At 42.6% G+C, this 20,832-nt stretch overlaps 1 protein-coding gene across 1 annotated transcript in view; it reads left to right on the top strand.

The window, feature by feature from the left end:
- Window positions 1-797: 797 nt before the first annotated feature.
- The window catches only part of NTF3 (neurotrophin 3), a 48,647-nt gene continuing 28,612 nt past the window's right edge, over window positions 798-20,832 (top strand). The window contains exons 1-2 of the mRNA XM_079303831.1: window positions 798-905; window positions 1,648-1,816. Coding sequence (XP_079159957.1) covers window positions 1,799-1,816 — 18 coding nt within the window. The 5' untranslated portion in view covers window positions 798-905; window positions 1,648-1,798. The remainder of the gene's footprint in view (window positions 906-1,647; window positions 1,817-20,832) is intronic.

Genomic DNA, 20,832 nt, shown 5'->3' on the forward strand with positions numbered 1-20,832 from the left:
CAGGGTGAGACAAAAACAATTGGAACTGAAGTTATACAACTTCGAGGAGATTTGTTGGTTTTATGCTTTTATTTTTAGTTTTTGTTTTGGTGGGGTTTGGGGATTTTGTTTGTTTGTTTTGGTTTGGTTTTTTTAGTTTTTTTATTATTGTTATTTTGATTTGCAGAGCAGCAAGTTTTAGTATAGAATTCTTAGAGACAGTGGTAGGAGATGACTTTTGTTCTCCATCTGGGCAGCAAGCAACTCAGGCAGAACATATGAGACAGATACAAATTGTGGAATCCCCTCAACAGGACCATTTAAATTGCAGAATCCCCTAAATTGGACCATTTTATGCTTGAAAAAATTCAGAGAAAGGGCAACTGCAACTAATGACACCATCTCTATTTCAATCTATGGCGGTAAATATTTCAATACAACTGTGACAACTTTCCAGGTAGATTAAAATGTCTTAAAGGAGATGGTACAAAGCTTTGACAGCAAGAGGGGGCTAATTATCTTTACACAGCAAGGGGAAAGAGGAAAAAAAACCATGGTTAAACAGGAAAAGAGAAATTTTATTGAGCTAGTAAAAGTATTCTTTAAGGAAACAATCTGGTGACCCTTATGATTTAAAGTGTCACCTCATATCTTATATGACCACGTTCTTATGGTTATGACTCTCTCAATTATGCTCAAATCAAACAGAAGAGAAAGATGACTTAAGCATGTAAATTTAGAGGGAGACTTAGAGGCATGCAGCTAAATTTATCAGCCATCTCAGTGAGCGGTCTCTCTAAATAAAAAGTTTGGGAGTCAGTCGCTGCTGGTTGCTGATGAACTTTCCATGTTTTTGGCACTTGCCATCCTTAATGGATGAATCTGCGAGTCAAAACAGGAGGAACTGTACACAAACCCATCCTCAGGTCTGTTCTTAACAGTGGGTGTTTCTCCCAGCACTTATTTGTGTGTCATAGACAGAAATGCTGATCGAAGAAATAAATTTGTCAAAGATTTGCAAGTAATTGGAAAAAAAAGGAAAAAATTCAAAGAGAAGTCAGAGCAAGAGAGCAGGGGCTTATGGCACTGCAGCTCTGTGTCTCTATTTCACCTGTTTGACATGTCCTATAGTGACTTGTAGGGGTAGGAATAGCAGCACATGCTGGCAGCGTGAGCAAAGTGTGTGCATGTGTGTGCATGTGGGAGACAGAGGGAGCATGGGGGACAGAGGGGCGGGAAGGGGGGAGTGGATGGACCATTAGAGTGCAAATGCACAGACATTCCTGCAATAAAATACTCGTCAGCTGAGGATCGCAGTCTGGAAGGGATGGTGGTGATTTAACAAAAGAATTCTCTAAAATGTTCCCTGGTGCTAATACTGTTCTTAATAATACGAAGAGGTTTTGCCAGGAAGATGAATAAAACCGTCAATTGGATTTAAAAAAATAAAGAAAATGGGCGCAGGATGGTTTTGGTTTTTTTAGAGCACGCAGGGGAAAAAATGACCTTTATGACGGTTTTGTAATTTCCAAAAAAAATTCTCTGAATTTCCCCAGCCAGGCAAGGTTGTTATAAATGGTAGGTAGGGAAAGCAGAGCGTGGCAATAAAGGGGTTAATCCACAGAGCACAGAGCCATCTGGCTGAGCTGGTTTGTTATAATCGAGCAGATTATGTTCACGGGACTCAGAGTTTAAGGCTCCTCTCCCATAGAGCAACTCTGCACAACCCAAGCAGACCAACTTTGGGACTTTGAATGAACGTATTTACATCCACCTTTCTCTTCATGTCGACTTTTCTGGAAACATTCACACGGATGCCATGGTTACTCCTACCACGGTAAGGGAAATTTGACGTTTTCTAATAGGGTCCTAAGAGGGCGGGGAGGGGAGAGGGGGAGAGGGGTCCTTTAAAGAAGTATAATGGGGAGGAGGTGGGGGTCTTGTAAGCAGTAGATGTGTCCCAAATGTTGCCTTTCCCACTGTGCCTCCTCCTTCCCTCAGCCCTACTTGCCCTATAGTTTGCTTCAGTGCTGAGGTTCCCCTCTCCTCCTGCTCCTCACGCTTTTGTTGGGGTCCCTGGAAAGAAAGCGGCGGAGGAGAAATACGAGGTGCTACAGGAAATCTGACTTGAGAAGCAAAAGCCAAGGAGACTTTTCCGTTTGTCTTGAGAGGGAAACCAGCAAGTTCAGATATAACAAAAGGGGTTGAAAATCTTGACCGTGGATTGCCAGAAGCAGCCTCAGCACACGTAGCGTGCTCGCCCTCCGGCAAAGTTAGAGCCCATGACAAGCAAAGCCAAAATTCCCAATTTCTAGACCTCGCCTGCCGCAGGTAACCAGCTTCACTGGAGCTTTCATATTTTGTGTGCATGCCAGACATTGGAAACCCTGCTCATGACCTTTGAATCAATCCTTATTCTCCCCAAACCCAAACACTAAATTCTCTGGGAAGAGCTGGAGATCAAAAGATTCACATCTGTGCCTAGGTGAAAAAGATCCACTCGCTCTGTGCTGGAATGGCAGGGAAACTAGTTTTACGTTGCAGCTCCCAGCGTTTGGTGAGTGCCTTCTAGGAATGCAGCACACAACTAACCAGCAGAGATGCACATCTTGAGAGCAAAATAGAAAGCTGTTTCTCATCTTAAACAGCTGAAATGCAGCTTAAAGCATCAGTTACTGACGAGTCCTTATGGAGACACCAAACTGCTCTTAGCCAAGAGGGGAAAAAATCCTTGAATGGTTTAGATGGTTTTCTGATCAGTTCTTAATCCTTCATTAAAATAAACTGGAAAGCTCTGTGCTGGTCCTATCTCTCAAACTATAAATATGCAGTATTTGGAGAGATGGATATTTTGGATTGAATAGGGCTGCTATGTGGACATTCTCTGGTTCCTATATTGCAAAACCAGTTATTTAGAGATGACTCTGTGAGTGTGTGTGTGTGTGTGTGTGTGTATGTATGTGTGTGTGTGTGTGAGAAAGAGGAGGGGGTGCTTTTCCCCCTCCCCCCTTTTTAAATAGACAGGGATGTGTGTTATATGGTCCAGAGGATTGTTGTGAGCTACAACCTTTCAGAAAACACTCTTTGCTCTCAGGCTCGTGTGATTTGTTGCATGAGGAGTGCAAATGGTATGTAAAGTTTTTGCCTTTGCATTGTGCCTTCAGGAAAATATCCAGACAAGTAGGAGAGGCATTCTCAGGCGCAGAAATAAGTGATATGTGCAAGCTTATAAGTAGAGAAGTGGCATAAGAAGCACCTATAAATGGGATGCAAGGAAAAGAGAAATATAATAGTAATAAAAAAGAAGGGGAAAAAAAAAAAAAAAAAAAAAAAAAAAAGCCTTGCCAGACAATAGCAGCAGAGAATGGAAGAGTTCAGCATGGTCCCAGCTGCTGGTAGTAAAAAGACTGGTCTGAGATACACATGTAAATACCAGGGGCTCTGTGTGTGCGCATGGTAGGGGGACAAAATCCAGGCATGATTGCAGGTGGTGGAGCCAAAATGTGGGGAGAAGAGGATGTACCAGCAGAGGCAGGAGGGAAGTGCTTTGTGTAGAAGGGTGCTACATGTTGAGGTATGCAAAACACATAGGTTTGAGGGGTTTTGTTTGTATTGTTCTGCTGTGGGTTGGAGTGTTTTTCTCTTCAGGGAACAAAAAATGAAATGGTGCATATAAAAGTAGATAAAAATTGGAGGGAGTGTGTCATACAGCAGAAATAAAGTACTACACGTTCATTGTTGTTCACTGGGGTAATAATGGCAGGTGAGACATGCAAAGGTGGTCAGCTTGAAAGAGAAACTGCTGCACATCCACTGGAAAAAGAGGATCCCTGTGGGTGGTACAAAGTTTAGGAGCTCACAAGAGGAAGTAACACTTGAGAGAGATGGGGAAAGGTGAAAGCTGGAGGCTGGGTGAGGATGTGAAAGGGACATACAAGGATGGTAGGGTCTGCAAGGGGGAGGTTGGGTATGGAGTGGGAGCGGAGGCAGAAAGGTGAAAGCACAAAGGATGTTTGGAGGAGGAGTTAAAATGTGAAGTATTAGCTATTTGGAGAAAGGTATGGAAAATAATCAGCTGCATGATGCTCGTGGGGGGCATCAGAAGGAGACACCTTTGATTCTGTCAAGAAATAGATACAGAGATATATTTACCAGGAAGGTATCAGAGTATGAAAGGCAAGGCTTGAATGGTGATTGAAACATCTGCTGAGAACAGGAATACAGAAGGAAAAACAAGCTGGATGGAGATAGGGTGTGGTGAGAGGAAGGGGTCCTGTAAATATGTGAAGGGGCAACTGATTACAGGTATTTCAGAGGAGGCTGGAAGTGTGCTGCCTGCCTGCAAGAGAGAGACAGAACTGGGAAAAAAGCCAAGGGGAAGTGGTGTGAAAATTCAGGAGAGTGGAAATCACAGGGGCAGGCTGAACTGCGATGAGGATATAAAGCCATGGCAGGTGTTGAGAAGCAAGAGAATGAGGAAAAAAATAAGGAATGTAGGAGGCATGAATGAGGGTGAAATGGACAGCTATGTTTTCTGTAATGCCTAGGAAAGAGGAGGTTTGGAGGAGATACAGGGTGAGACAGCAGAGAGTGAAGGGAAATTTGGGGGTGTTTCTTAGCAGGTAAAGAGAGGGAGTGGTGCAAAGGTGCAGTGGTTTGCTGAGCAGAATGGGGGATGCCTCTTTACTGGGCAGTAGGAGCAGAACAGGCAGTAAGTTACAGGGGAGCAGTTGGGAAGAGGAGCAGCAAGTAAGGAATAATGGGAAGACTGTGGGAGGAGGAGAGCATACACAAACAAAAAGGAGCGATTTTCTGTTGCATCAGACATAACCAATGTGTTTATATCTCTGTGGTAGGTACTGGCTGGGTGAAACAGCAAGAGGGAATGGAACAAATGCGCTGGTGGAGGAATGACTAAAGATATAAAGGGGTGGGAGGAGCAGGCATGGGAGGAAAAACTACCTGGAGGGCTGTGTAAGCCACATGGCTGTGCTGAGGTCAGAAGTAAAGTGTGAAGAGTGTGGGGAGACAATGGAGTTGGGAGGGTATGAGGTGGAAGTGGATGGGAATGACAGTTCCTATTCCAAGGGGTGAAGAGCCCAGTGTGGGCTGGCACACAGTGGTGTGGGAGTGAGGAAGGGACCTGCCAGGCTGTGCAAAAGCTGTGCAAGGGAAGGTGAGGGGAGGGAAAAGTCATGTCTGATAGGAGAGATTGTGCACACAGCTCAAAGGAAATGAGGGAAGTACAGGTGAGGATTGCAGAGCTGGGTGTGGGGCCTGGGAGAAGGAAAACTGCTTATGAGGGAAGGAAGAATGATGAGGAGTGAGAAAAATTTTATGATGGCTTAAGCCATCTGTAGTTATCTGCCTCTTGCTGTGAGGGAGGCTCAGTGTGCAAGGGGCCCTGGGTGTATGCAGTGCACCAGGAGAGCAGATTGGGAGTTCAGTGCAAGGGCACAGGTAAATCCATACAGCTTGGTGAGCTGTACATGGATAAGCACATGGATACATGGGATGCTGGCTCTGTGTGAGCACCAGGGTGAATATGTCCAGTGGGTGTTATGCTTATGGGACTGGCAGAGCTGCAGGTGATGAGGACAGCCCAGGAAGAAGCTGAAACCCTTGAGGGGTGTGTAAGAGCCCTGTGTTGCTGTAAGGGACACAAGCCTGTGAGGAAGTCCCCAGGGGCCACCCAGGGGGCCGTGCTGACGTGCAGGGTGGCTACCAGAGGCTGAGGGCAGCAGGCCATGTCCACAGCATTCATGGCACAGCTCTCCATGTTGAAATCACTGACGTAAGGCCAGGGGTGAGATTCGTGAGTGCTAGGACAGCAATGTTTGCATGGAGAAGGAGGGCAGGAAAGGATGACTAACAGGGAAAATGGCTTGGTGCGTGGGTAGCGATGGGACCCAACGTGCTCTGGATGTACCTGCCTTCTGCATGACTTGCACAGCAGGCAGGCTCTCCTCTAGAGGCTTTCTGCAGGCTTTTTGTGAAGAACTGCTATTAGAACAGTTTTCTAATCCTTAGAAAATCCCAGTAGACTGAACTACAATATTTGAACCAGCTTCATTCAGAAGCATACCAACGCACCTTATTTTCACACCTTAAAACCTCTGAATACTGCTGCTGGCACAAAAGGGCAGAGAGGTTTCCCTGGGACAAGTTAGCAGGGCTTTGGATGAACAACCATTGGGCTGAAGCACACAGAAGGACTCCAGATGTCAGCCAAAGGAAAGAGGAAAGCACTGACTTTCTCCATGGCTTGAAGCAGTGCTGGAGTACTGTGCAGTTGGTCGAGGGTTGAAAATATAGGGTACATCTTGGGTGTCAGAAAGAAGCACTAGGAACTTACTGCCTTTCAAAACAATTGCATTTATTGACAACAGCTGTTCTTTAAATCTGGTCTAAAAACCTCTTCAAATTGCGTGGCTCACCTAGGGCATTCAGTCCTTCTACACTGAGTAGGAAAGTGTTTGTTTTCACCCATAACTGGTGAGAAGATTGTGAGTAATCCTGTGGGACTTGCACAGGAGGAAGTCAGTCTGATCACACAGAACCTCTAAACTTAAAGGCTGCAGCCTCTGAGCCCAGATTTTATGTAACATCAGTCCCATGGACCACGATTTGTAGATCCCTTTTCTGTTCACCGCAAGGACAAATTCCTGCTAAAATCAAAGCAAGCAGGCTGTGAAATTACAAGCAACTAGTGTTCATGCAGCCATAGGTTATGCTGGGAACCCATAGTACTGTTTTTTACACTGGTTTCCCACTGCAGAGTCCAGTTCAAGCTCTCCAGCTGGACAATTTTCCCTGGCAGTTCTTGCAGCTGGTTGCAGTCTGTGGGAAGCACCTCTCTCCTGTGAACTTCCCACCGTGGCAGGCTGTGGGTGGAGGGGATGGTGAAGCTGTTGTCCATGAGGGGGAGATGCAGTCTCAGGCATTGGGATTCAGCTGGGCTGAAACCACACACCACAGCCTGCTCAGCCCAATGCCACCAGTGCTCCCCTGGCCTCTCACCACTCTGCTCCCTCCGCTGGGAAAATAAAATCAAAGACTGGCATCAACCTGTCAGCTGAATGAGGAAAGAGAGAGGGATCAATGGATTGTTGCAGGAAGGGAACAAAGCAAGAGGGAATGAGCTGTGCTCAGTGTGGAGAACATGGGGCATGTGTGCCTGCCTGGACTTTTTTCAGCCATGACACAGCCAGATAAATCTCTTGCAAGAGGCTGGAACATCTGGGTGTCCATGCAGATGTTTGCCTGGCCATGTATGTGTCTCCTAGTGGTGTCCAGGAGTGGCCAGTGGGAAGGAAGGACAGAGGGGGATGGCAGCTGTTGCTGTGTGGGACATTCTTGGTGCCTCTGTCAGAGGGGGATGCAGGGATCAGTGACTTTCTGAGGACAGGCAGAAGAGAGAAGCACTAAGGGTGGAGATGGAGCAGGTTCAAGGTTGTGAAATGAGTGGTAGAGGGAACATCCACAGCTATTGCTCCTGATTGTATCATGAGTCTCAAGTCCACAGGGGAAGGGGAGTCCTCTGCAGGAGATGATACTTCCCAAGAAACTAAAGAAATCTTCACTCAAGCATCCAGTTCAGTTCAGAGCCTCCTTCTCTCCTTTACAAGGTACAAGGTGGTCCTTTCCTCCAGGGCAACAAGCACTTGAAAGATCCCAGCAGGACCATATCCTCCTCCCTGTCTGACCTTTCCTTGCCTCCATCTCCTCTCCACCTCTTCACACATGAAGAAGGGTCATTTCCAGCTAATGGGGGAAGGCTGTGTGCCTGTGCATGTCATGCAGAGTTTGCTGGTTGCCACGTCAGGCTCACAGAAGGAGCCTGGTGGTGGCATTTCAATGCTCATGGGAGGGATGGCAGGGCATTCCATGTTTCCACCAGGCAGAGTGTGACTCATTGGGAGTCACCGCCTGGAAACACGCAGATCCTGTGGGGCAAAGTCCACTTGGACTCAGCTAAAATCTGTTAAAAGCCTGTTAAAAAACCTGCACCAGAAGGGATGAAAACACTCTGGAAGGGTTGCAACCCACAGGGTGGGATTTGCAGCACTCCTCCAATGTTTCCTGCGCTTCCAATGTGCGTGTTGCCCACAGTGTAACCACTGCAATAAACGTGCTTCTTCTCAGTTGCTCTTTCACACCTTCCAGCAATAAATTCTTGTACTTTGAGATATAGATTTTACATGTTTTATCTTACATTAGCTGAGTTAGCATGAGAGAATCTAGTTAATTCAAAAATACATATTTCTAGGCAATGCCTTACAAAAATATTCAACCACATTTGCCAAAAGTCTGAATCGATACAGTCAGAGGTAACTCACAGGGAAATGCAGAGCTGCAGAAGGAAGAAGTACTTGAATGAATTCAGGTTTTAAGTGTGAAATTTAAGCCAAACCACTTCTTTTGAAAAGCTCTGTGGTTAGACAAGTTTGAATACAGCATCCTCTCCTGTGACTTCTGCCTCTCCCAGGAGATGGACACACTTGCAGTAACAAAATCAGCTTCTGTCCCCTCCAGAGATGTGATTTGGGCAGTATTTGGTTTCTGCTCCCAGCAAGATGAAATATTTTGTCATTTAGGAGTCCCAAAATAGACCTCATAAATCTGATGGAGACCAAACCAGAGTCGTTAAGAGAGAGACATAATTTCATGTGCTGAGGGGTCTTTCCTGGATTTGTACATTCAGAAGTTAGAAAATATTTACCCACTTCAGTGTCTTCAGCTCCTGTGAGAGGTAAAACTGTTTCCTCCACTCATTTCTCAAACAATTTGCACAGTCAGATTTTACAGGACTGGCTTTCCAAATGAATGATGCAGATAACTCCATGACATAAAAAAAAAAAAAGTATTCCTGAAAGGATGGATTTTCTTTGCTATTTATTCATGTTTGCCTGTTATCCCACTTAGATCCTCTAATAACTTGACCAATTTTCCTTCCTTGTTACTGTTTGCTAAAGATATCTCCCATATATTTGACTTAAGCTGTCCTTTGTTTAAGGCCATTCTTTACATACAGATTTAACATGATTCCTTTTTTCTTTAAGCATATTCTTCAATTTCTTAATTAGGTTTTTTCAGTTTTTTGACTTCCCTTAATTTCATCCAAAACTTTGTGGCACTAGAGAATTCAGGAATAAAATTGATGTTCCAAAACCAGGAGACCTCTTTTCTCTATTTGCCTGCCTTTTGCAATTACACTGACTTTTTGCACTCACTTTTTTTCTTTTTTGTGTCTCCCATCTACTCAAAAGAACTTCTATGTAATAAATCCAGCCCTAAGTCCCTGTTTAAATCATGGCTAGCTAATTTTCAATATTAAACCTTCCAATTTTCTCCCTAACATTTAATACAGTTGCTCTGAATTGATTTTTCCTAGACATATTACCTTAGGCTTTTCATCTCTGAATCTCTTATTTTCTGCCCATTTTTCTAACAAATCTCTGTCCTTCTACATAGCATTTTTTTTATCCTTTCCATTCTTTTGTCTCCACCTACTCCCCATTCCTACTCCTCTTTTATTTTTCTGCAGCTTCACTCTTTAGCATTTTCAGACTGAGATGATTTTTGAGGTCCCTTCCAACCCAAACCATTCTGTTTCTGTGAATTTTCACAGAGTAAAACTCTTCATGAGAGAGATAGCAACCATCTCATCATATAGGAACACCTTTAGGAAATATTGCCTCAATATGTCTTTCTTCCTAGATGTGCTCTAGATGTACTTAGAGCAAAGTATCATTTTATTTATACAAAATGTATTAATGAATTAATCTGGGCAGAGACATTTTTTTCTGCTCAGAGAAAATGTCTGTGTTCAAACTGCCTTTCTGTGTTCCCTTGCTGTTTAAACTGCCTTTTTAAGTCTGAAACACTGAAATATGTTAAGATTTTCTGTTGAAAAACAAACCATCACAAACTCTGAGAAAAGAAAAACAATCTAAATACTACTGCAAAATGAGACTGGGGAGGAGTTGTTGTTGTTGTTTTACCAAAACAAAACAAAAACAAACAAAAGCTTAATGGAGTTAAATCTTGCCCTGGGAAGCTAAAGCTGCTGTTCACATCTGCTAGGATAGGGAGTGGTCTCCCTTGGAAAAGTTTGTGTTTTGGGGAAACAGAAATGTTTTTAAAGTCCAGTGATTTTTTTTTCCCCTGTCTTTCCTCTAGTAGGAAATCTTCCAATATTTTTTTTTTCTTTTGTTAGAGTTGTTCTCATTTGCCTCATCCCTCTGAAATAAAAGCTGGTGAATTTTTTGCCTTATCTGTTTTTTGAACCACCATTAAGCAAACCTTACTGGTTTAGTAGTCCTTTGGTGAGTTCATTTGTTTACCTCAATCTTTCTTTGCACCTCTGGTTCAGACTGTGCCTTTCCTGGCTCTGGTTTGACAGCAGCACTTCCACTGATCCCAATTCATTTCTGATTTACACAGGATCAGGGCAAACATGGAAACCCACCTGAGTGAAGGTCAAATTCTGTTCTCAGTTACACCCAGGCAATCCTACTAAAATTTGTGAAGCTGTAACTTTGAATTTGTGTCTCGGGGTTTGTTTTTGGGGAATTTTTTAAACCATGAATGCACATCCAAAGCATTTTAGTATGTTGAGCCATTGAAATCAGAGAAGGGGAGAGAATATGTCTACATTAGATAAGTGGTATTTTGATTGGAAAAATTGCAACAAGTACTTTTTTTTCTTTTTTTTGGTTGGAATTTGTCAGTTCCTCAGAAAACAAGCATTCCTTACTTGTTCTAATAAATCTCAGCTACGTCTCAGTGGACACCAAAGTTTAAAAACCTTTCAGGCTTCTCCCTTGCTCAAAACCTTGTGTCCTTGCTCACCTATCCACCAGCCATCCACAGAGAATTGGTGCTTGGAGCTACAAGGACAAAAACCTGGAGAAAACAAGGTCATGATGCTTTTGCCTCACAGGGGACTCTTGGGCTTAGGAGGCAAAGAGAAATTCCTCAGGACTGGAGCATTAAACCCAACAAAATGCATCTCTAGTACAGCCTAATATCTCCTAATATGGTCTGTGTCTCTAAGACCCCAGCCAGCCAGATAGAATATTCTTCAAAGCTCTATCATGTCTAATTTTAAATTCATCAAGTGACTGGGCTTCCACCACTCCACTTAAAATTTTCATACCATCCCCCATCCAGCTTGAGTGCCATTCATTACTATGGGATTGAGTGCTTTCCCATGGGCAAATTGTTAGCAACAACACAGTCCTGGGTGGCAGTAGGACAGCTGGCAAGGGACCATTTTAGACGAGTGGTTTGGCTTCAATTTTATTTTTTCTTAAGTTAAATTCTAGCGGTTACCTTCTCGTCGTGGCATTCTTTGAGGAAGAAGTGAAAATAAAATGTGTCATTGTTGAAAGTAACAGAAATTTTTTTTCATAAATGTTGGAAAACAGCTCTTTTTCAAAAGAAAGGTTGCACTGGTGAGACCACAACTGGAGTCCTGGGCACGGTTTTGGGACACTGAGGGGCTGGAGCGTGTCCAGGGAAGGGAACGGAGATGGGGAAGGGGCTGGAGCAGCAGGAGGGGCTGAGGGAGCTGGGAAAAGGGCTCAGCCTGGAGAAAAGGAGGCTCAGGGAACCTTCTGGCTCTGCACAACTCCCTGACAGGAGGGGACAGCTGGGGGGTCAGGCTCTGCTCCCAGGGAACAGGGACAGGATGGCAGCAAACAGCCTCAAGCTGTGCAGGGGAGGCTCAGGTTGGACACCAGGAGGAATTTTGTCATGGAAAGGGTGCTCAGGCACTGGAAGGGGCTCTAGCCCTTCCATCCCTGGAGGTGTCCAAGTGACTGCTGGACCTGTCACAGGGGGCTCTCATGAACAGTCTCCATATCCTCCAACCTATTAGCAAAACTGCCCCAGAATAACCAACCTTATTTCTGCTTGGATGGCAGTGCCAAGCTCTCCAGGGACAAATTGTCCAAAGACACGGTGCAGGCTGGTGTTAAGACATCCTGTTGTGTAAATAACTCTGGTGGAGCAGCAGAGAGAGCATTTTTTGAGCCAGGGTGGACACAGAGGACAGACTCTTGCTCCAGATGCAAACACCCTGAGGCTTCTCTCAGGTATTCAGACTGAGGCACCTGAATTAAGCTACAGCCTTTTTCCAGCTCCCCCAGGACAACTTTAGGATGACCAGAATCAGAAATCTTCCTGGTCCTTTACAGGAATCACAGAATGGCTTGGGTTGGAAGGGACCTCAAAAAGCTTCTCAATCCTCCTCCCCCTGCCATGGGCAGGGACACCTTCCACTGTCCCTAGGTTGCTCAGAGCCCCATCCAGCCTGGCCTGGAACATTGCCAGGGATGGGGCAGCCACAGCTGCTCTGGGCACCCTGTGCCAGGGCCTCAGCACCCTCACAGGGGAGAATTCCCTTTCAATATCTAACCTAAATTTTCCTTTCAGTTTGAAGCCATTCTCCGTTGTCCTGTCACTACAGTTCCTGATGAAAAGTCCCTCCCCAGCTTCCCTGTATCCCCTTCAGACACTGAAGGTGCTCTGGGGTCTCCACACTTTCTCCTCCCAGGCTGAACAGCCCTAGCTTTCCCAGCCTGTCTCCATAGGGGAGGTTTTCCAGTCTTCTGGTCAATGTGGTGCCCTCCTCTGGATTTGCTCCAAGAGTTCCATGTCCTTCTTCTGTTGGGGGCACCAGAACTGGATGCAATATTCCAGGTGGGGTCTTACCAGAGCAGAGTACACATGGGCACCACAACCTTCCTTCAGCCAGGTTCATAACTTCAATTACTGTCATTTTTATTCATAAACATCCTAAATATTGATGGCTATTTAAGGAGATTTGTTCACTCTAAATTGCTTTCTGAATTTTCTCCTGATTAATTATTGTTTTTAGCAATACATGGAAACTTACAGACTGCAAAGAAGCATCCAAAATTATTTCCTGGTTACCTGGCAGATTTCCATTGATGGATTTCACTTTGGGTTTTTTCCATCTTTTCCCATCTATCAGCCTGTATTTTCCTCTTGCTGAGTATTCAGTTGCTAGCTCTGCAGATAACTAACTTAACAGAGGCCTAATTCTGACCCCACTTACATGGAAGAAGCTTAATGGCCCCCCAGGGAATAAGTTCATCTTGAGGCAGTGAAAATTTAGACCAGAGTCAAGACCTGAGAACTCAACAGAGAAACCACTGCCAATAGCCAGGGAAATGAGAGTGGTTGTTTCTGCACAAAAAAAGTTTTCTTAATGTAGAAAGTTTTCCAAATATGAACTAGCAAAATTTTCTCCAAAATTCTGCTCTGACTTGTTCAAATATTATCAAATCACAGTCTGATACTGCTCTTGCTTGTTTGTTTGCTTCCTTGCTTGTTTTCTCCTGTCTTTTTGCAAGAAGGTGTTGGTGAGGTGACTCCAGCTCTTTCAATTCTCCCATCCATTAAATTCTCATCCAGATGAATTATGTCAGACCAAATCTGAAAAATTAAACCCAGCATCCTACCTTTAATCTGAGGCAAATAATCGTGGGTGCCATCACCAGCCTTCCACAGGAATGTGGTCCAGAGCAGAGGACTTGAAAAGAACCTCAGAGATACTTCTAAAAGTCATAAAATGTTTTAGCAATTTTGGGTTTTACTCCCTTTTTTTTACTGAAAGGGAACAGATGGGAATAGAAGTAAACTCTACCATCTGGAAAGACTGAAGGATCAGTATGAAAAGAGCCAGGTGTCAAGTTTGTTCATCACCAGCCCAGCTTTGTCAATTATCAACATCAAAACCTTGTCTCAGCAAGGGCTGAATTACCCTAAAGATAAATGATTTTGCAAAGCCTTTTTTTCTGTATCTTTTTGTCCCCTAATTGTTCAACTATCTTGAAAACTCCAGTTCTGAACAGAAAAAGGGAAGAAATTAATTTGAAGTTTTATTTCTTATACCACAGGAAATTGTCTGCCTTGGTCTTTCCTACCTTCCATTGAACACTGCAGTCTGGATTCCACTTAAAGTCCATTAGCTCTGTCATAGCCTTTTAATATTATGTTAAATTGAATTTATATATAGGTCATGTGGACCTTGTTCTTATAACAGTTTGAAATGGAAATGGTGCACCACTGGGTGGGAAATCAGAAACACAAAAACCATTATAGTGCTATTCAGTCTCTGGAGAATGTCTGAATCACTGACTTTTTGCTTTAAATATTGGAAATCATGTGTGTAAATATAATTATATATATATATATAATATATGTGTACATGTATATATGTGTGCACATATATATGTGCACTAACTGTACACAGATGTCGTGTTCTTTATCTGAGTAAATTTTCTTTTTTTAATTATGATTTATTTACATTTCATTCATGAGATTTCACAACACCTCTGGTTTTGATCTTATTATTATGTAAGAGGCCATTCCTTCTTTAAGCTTCCCACTGAAGGACATTTGAGCAAATAATTTCCCATCTGCATACTAATGAGACTGATAATACTGTGCCCAAAAATGTAAATAAGGAACCTGGAGTGACAAGTCAAGGGGAAATGGCTTCACACTGAAAAGGAAAATTCAGATTAGATATTAGAAAGAAATTTTTCCCTCTGAGGATGCTGAGGCCTTAGCATATACATATATATATACATATATATATATATACATATATACAGTTCCAATCAATATTTGTTTTCTTCAGACATGCACACACTGAGTTTTTTAGATAAATACACTCAGCCTCCTTTTGCCATCTTTTGCAGAACAATTTTGCTTCTCTTTTGCAAAACAAGTATTTCCAAAAGCTGGAGCATAAACTAGTACTGTTTTTCTATTCATAATGCAATCCTTGATGCTTCTTTTACAAGATGGCTCTGATTGCCTTTTGTCAAATTTTGCCTGTAGTCCTCAATTTTCTCCTGTGTCTTTATATTCCTATGGGTTTGTGGTTTGGTAACACAGTCAGCTGTGGTTATCTCTTGTTTTTCCTCCAAAACATGAAATTTGTTTTGTTTATGCTGTGCAACTGGGCAGTTTTTCCTTTTTTTCTCCCCTCTCTAAACATAAATCAAGACTTTTAATATTCTTTTTTTCTTTCAGTTTGATGTCTCTGTGGCCCAGCATCATCTGAGTAGATGAGGTCCACAAGCTCCCCTGAAATTTCCTGAGAAAGAGTCAAATATGTTGTGTAAAAAAGTTTTCTCCCAAATTTTTTTCATCTTTATATGATGCTGATACCTTTCAAAAAATTTTACCATTGTTCTGCACTTCTTCTCCTGATACCATGATAATGAAATAAATCTATGACATCTGACCAAGCCCCCAAGACAAAAAATACACAATTACTGCTGCTTATGTCCTTTTTCAATGCATTCCTTGTTTTTATGAGAAGGCAAATTCTTGTTTGAATCCCTTCTGTATGGCTTCAGGAAAGGTTAGGCTCTTTGAGGACCTTTGGCATCTCTGTTTTCTCATTGTCATCTTTCTTCTATTCATGCTTTACATATGGTCTTTTTCTCATTTTTCTCCTTCTACAATGCACCCTGCCTTGGTGATGGTTAGACAGAACCAGGACAAAAAAAAAGAAGAAGGAATTAAGGGAAAAGGCATCACTGCTTTCCTCTTTCAAGAAGACTGAAATTGAAACCATCTTTAATAGTTAAAATCAAGGGTTTGGGTTTTTGGTTTTTTTTTTTTTTTTTTGGTTTTTTTTCTTTTTTTAAGTTCTTTAGAGGCACAGAAAAAGAATTGTTTTATCAGACTTCTGTACTGCATCTCCATCTGCTTAATCAGATGATGATTTAGCAGTTTTGTTTGCTTGCCTTCCCATTTTATGAAAGACTTTTAGTACCTCTGACTCTGCCTATGTTCCCTCCTGGATGTTTGTACAGATTTAGTACAATAGTTGTGTCTTCACCTCAGAATTCCTTCTTTGCAATCAAAATTGTGTCAACATTTCTTCAACCTTGTTTCTTTTGCTCTTGACAATATCTAATTTATCATTATTTATCTGATTTTTAACATTTATTTAGAAGCAACTGGGAGCCAGACCAGACTGTCTCTGTGTCAGTGAATTCTGGAAGAGCAGACACATCTTTTTGGTGTGTGTGTCTTCTGATGGTTACTTGCCCTGAAATAATTAAAAGACAGCTTTCTATTTCAGAAGGAAGATCAATCTGTTGTCCAGTTTAATCTTATTTATGACATGTTGCAGTGAAGGAAGGACTTGTTCACAGTGTAATCCTGTGATCCTCAGTGCTGGCAGCCCAGTTTGTACAGTCCTCTTACTTAGTGCCTCTGTACACCCAGAAAACTCCAAGGTTTATAGTGAGAACCTGATACTGGAAAAGAAATTGAACTATCTGACTTGCTGATCAGTCCAGCTGTTTCAGAGGGATCAGCAGTCCCTGAGAGTTATAATCATGCTATTGGGGAAGAGTGGGACCAAAGCTTTCAGGATCTTTCACCCACAACAAGCTGGAACTTGCACTTGCACAGGGCTTTAAGTGAGTAAATTCCTTTCATCACCTGGTTGTGGAAGGGTGTACATCTGAAAAATGCAGCCCTTCTGGGCATGGGTATGTGGGGCTTTTTCCCCAAAGGAAAAGGTCTTGCCTTTCTGTGGGGTGAGAATCTTCAAGTCATGCACTGAAGGCACCAGGTGACAGACAGCTAGTGCTCACCACAGAAAAATCCCCTAAAATTCTGTGAATAGAATTGGCCCAGCTTTACCATGTGTGTTTGAATTGCCAGGTTGTACTAGGATCAGCTCTCTGGGATATGTGTTTTCATCTCAAACCCCTGCTCTGCAAATATCTCAGGGTGGGAATTTGTCAGGCAGGGGTCTGCCCCTGTCATGATGGATTCACACCCAAACCAGTTTGAATGGATGCTTTAAGGAAGATTCCTGAGCTGTAATTAGTAATGCATTGCTAGAACCCAGGTACTGCACATTTCAATACTCCTCCACTGACTCTTATTAGTAACACATTGCTAAGCCCCAGCACAGCCCTCTGACAGCCATCCAGCTGTTCATTCACTCACTCATTCATTCACTGTTTCTTTTCTTTTGGGGAACAAGTAGATTTATTTCTAATTTTTTTTTTTTTTTTTATTTATACACTCAGCTCTTGGGGTATAAGCTGACTTCCTCAGATGAACAGAATATTTCTGAGGGATTTTGAAAGAAGCTTCATTTCTCACGAATCAGGTGCAAAGCTGTTTTGGCCTCTGTCTCCAAAGCACCGTGATATAAATTTTGTGGACACATTGATACAAACCACCTTTCTATTGACACATAAAAATCCCTTTTATGTTGACCTATGTATTTTCAGCTTACAGGCCATGCATCTGCTTAAAAAAAAAAAAGGAAATTATTAAGTACAGTTTGAGAGAACAGAAACAGTTTTTCATTAACAGAAAAAACAAAAAAAAAAAAAAACAAAGGAAAGTAATTTTGTCAGTGATCAGTCCCCCTTTTTGGTTTGCTTTCCATAACCACTCCTTCAAGCTCATGCATTTTTAAAGGAATTTTGGACTTCAATCTGAGTGTGGTTATTCTAAATCTGTAAAAATAAGAATCTGTATGGGACCTTCTTGAAAGTGGAGGATCTTGGAGAGGATGGGACAAACCCATTCCACCCATTTAGCAGTGCAGCCTGACGTTTTGGAATATACAGCCAAGCAACAAATAAGGTGATCAGGACCAAAGAGAAATGTGGCAGAATTGCTCCTCTTTTCCAAGATCCAGCAGATCTTTGTGGATGCAAGAATCTTTTCTGGCAGCAGCTGGTAGGACCTCAAAGAAGAGGGAAAGGAGGATGAAGAGTTGCCATAACAAGCTCCAAAGCTTCTTGCTGTGCCTCTGACCAAGTGCTTACAACAAACCCTCCAGGAATAAGTTCCAGCTTAAAAAAAGCAGTCGCTTCGTGGAGGTTATTTGGCATGTCTGCCTGAATAACAAACACACTGAGGTGGTGGCAGGGCTGTCATAATTCAATTAAAACTACTCCTCAAAGCTGAATTTCACCCTTACAGAGACCTAGCTTTGAGCTCTTCTTCCTCTTAGGGCCTGTTTTTCCAAAAGCTCAGCCTTAGTCCAGCCTCCTTCCCAGTTTTGTAACAGAGTGAGCTTCAGACAGAAGGAAAAAGGGGAATTCACTGAATATTTTAATATTTTTGACATATTCATTCAGTTCCCCACACCTTAATGCTCTGCATTGATCCAGTGATATCTGGGCCATGTGTGGTGGTGCCAGCAGTTTCCAAATTTGTGCAAATACCCATGAAGCATGGCTTGTTATGCATAGCTTGGCAGTTCAGTGCAGAGAGTCTGCCAAAAGGAGACAGGAGCCTTATCAGAAGGAGACAGGAAATTCTCAAGCAAATTTGGGAGTTGACTTTTGAGTTAGGAGTGTTGACAGGCACAGATCCCTCTGTCTGGCAATTATCAATTCTTCCTCTCATAACCACAGGGAAAATACAAGTACCTCAAATTTTGACTGGGCAGGAGGTGTGCCCAAGACCTTCTTCTCCAGAGTCATTCTATTCCTGCAGTCCTGGTTCTGACTTTAATCCAAAAGTGCAAGGGTCACATTTCCCTGCCCCAGAGATCTCAGAGCAGTTTTTTTGCTTATGCAAGATTTCCACCCAAACATGGCAGAAGTTTCTCAGTATGTCTGACAAAACCATGACATTGTCAAAATGTGAATGCAACATTTAATCTGGATTTCAAACCTTGCCTGGGATTTCAAACCTGCTGCTCCAAGTCAGCAAATTGGTTTCCCTGTCAGGTATGTGGGTTTTTTTTCTTTATCTCAACCACACATCACTTGGCTGTGCCAAATACCCACATAGCTGTGATCAGCTCTAGCCATGAGGATGTTCATCTCTTTGTTTTAGTGTCTTATAGGATTCCTTCAGCACCAGACAATGCATTCAGGCACTGGTAGGAGTAGGATAGGACACAAGGTGAATGACAAATTCTCTTGAAGTGGAAAACTTGCTTGATTTTCCGCTAAATTATTCTGTCTCTATTGGCAGTTTGCTATTTCCACAGACTTGGCTCATAAATATTGGACGTCTGCCTAGCTGGGAAATTGCATTTCCATTTTCAACACCTGCTATGTGCTAGACTTCTATGAGAGTACTTAGCTGGCTCTCTGCAAAGAGGGGATGCTTAAAGTTAATGTTGCTACCTGTGAGGGTTTTAAAAATGTGCTTAATTCTCACCTCAGTTTTACCTTTCCAAGGCAACTCCAGTTCCCTATGAATTTTAAAGTACTGGTGAGATTCTTGCCAGATTGTTTTGCTGTTCTTACAGCACCATATCTCATGCAGACATAAAAGATTCCGTGCTCTTCCCTTCCAGACCCAGCCTCGAATATTCCTGGCAACTTTCACAGTGTGTTTGCTAGGGAGTGTTTAGGAAGAGGCAATGTTTGCATTTCATGGCACTCTATGTATAGAGGCCACAGAGAATTCAGCAGATCCACCGAGGTGTTGTGTAAACAGAGGATATTTATGATAATCGTAATTATCCACGGTTGCAAAGAATTATTCATGGAAGCTCAGAAGCCATCATTGCGTATTTTGTTTACCAGAGCTCAATAACTATTTTAGAAAGACAGACAGGCTCAGGGCTAAATGCATTCCCTGACAGGCTGGCAAACCTGGATTTCTGCCCATACCTAGCACGGGTACAGAATCACTGTCATGTTCTGGGTTTTTCTTACACAATGAGGCATAAATAAGCAAAGGAAGAAAAAAAAGTTTAGGGAAAACTTAAGCCAGTTGTTTTGGTGGCAGGTTTTTTAAGATCTGTTCTCTTTTGCTGTCCAGTGAGTTTGCAAAGACAATGAATTCAGAAATAGGCATTAATGCAAAACTTGAATTAACATATCACAGTGTTTCTGTGCATGTTGTGTCATCTATGGACCATAAATTTGCAAATACATTTTTGTACATGAAGCACACATCCCTCTCCTCTTGCAGCAGACCTGGGAATCTCATAGAGTAAAAGATTCAGTCAAGAAAATCACATAGAATCATAAATGGAAATAAAGAGATCACCATTTCCTTATTCACAAACTCTTCCCTGTAAATAAATGTCTGTTTATCCCATTCTCAGCAGCCTCCAGTGATGAAAACTGCATGTTTCCTAAGCAACCTGTTGCTGTCAGAAGGAGACCCTGTGCCTGCCTGGTTCTTTAGGCAGCAGTTCTTATCTTGTTGCACTGTCCCATTAAGAGGGACAAAAATCTCTTCTGGCCACTTGACCTTGTGGGGTTTGGCTCATATCTTAATTTCCTCCTCATGAAACACTCACTTAGAAAGAGAGCTACAAGTGCAGATCTCACTCTGTAGCAAGGCTGTATTAGTAACAGGATTTGGCTGGAAAATTAAGACGTGTTTGCTGAAGAGCTCATTGATATTTTCCTGAATCTTAGGATCTCTTCCTTTCAATTGCCCCATTCAGCTTTGTCCTCAGGTTGAAGCACTTGAGGTCCCTCTCCATTTTTACATTTTTTGTTTTGCTGGAACCAACAGCACTGTGCAAAGCCTTACCTGCTACTTCTCACAACTGCTTCATGTAGGCAAGGTTCCTCCTCCATGTGGTACAACCATGAAAAATAGAAGGATGGAGTTCAAATGACTGATGAGCAAAGTGGCAGGAGGTTCCTGTACTTAATGCATTTGTTGCTACAGCCTTCATGTATGGGTTTAGCTTACAGCTGGCAGAAGAATAAAGATGAAAATGCAATTTCCTGCCTCTCAGACTGAGTGAAATACACCTGGGAGTGAACAGGACCAAGGAACACAATTGTCTGGAGTCCCTGAAATGGAGGCTGGGTGGTACATGAGTTTTGCTGCTTTTCA

The sequence above is a fragment of the Erithacus rubecula genome (genome assembly GCF_903797595.1).
Source record: "Erithacus rubecula genome assembly, chromosome: 4".
NCBI lineage: Eukaryota > Metazoa > Chordata > Aves > Passeriformes > Muscicapidae > Erithacus > Erithacus rubecula.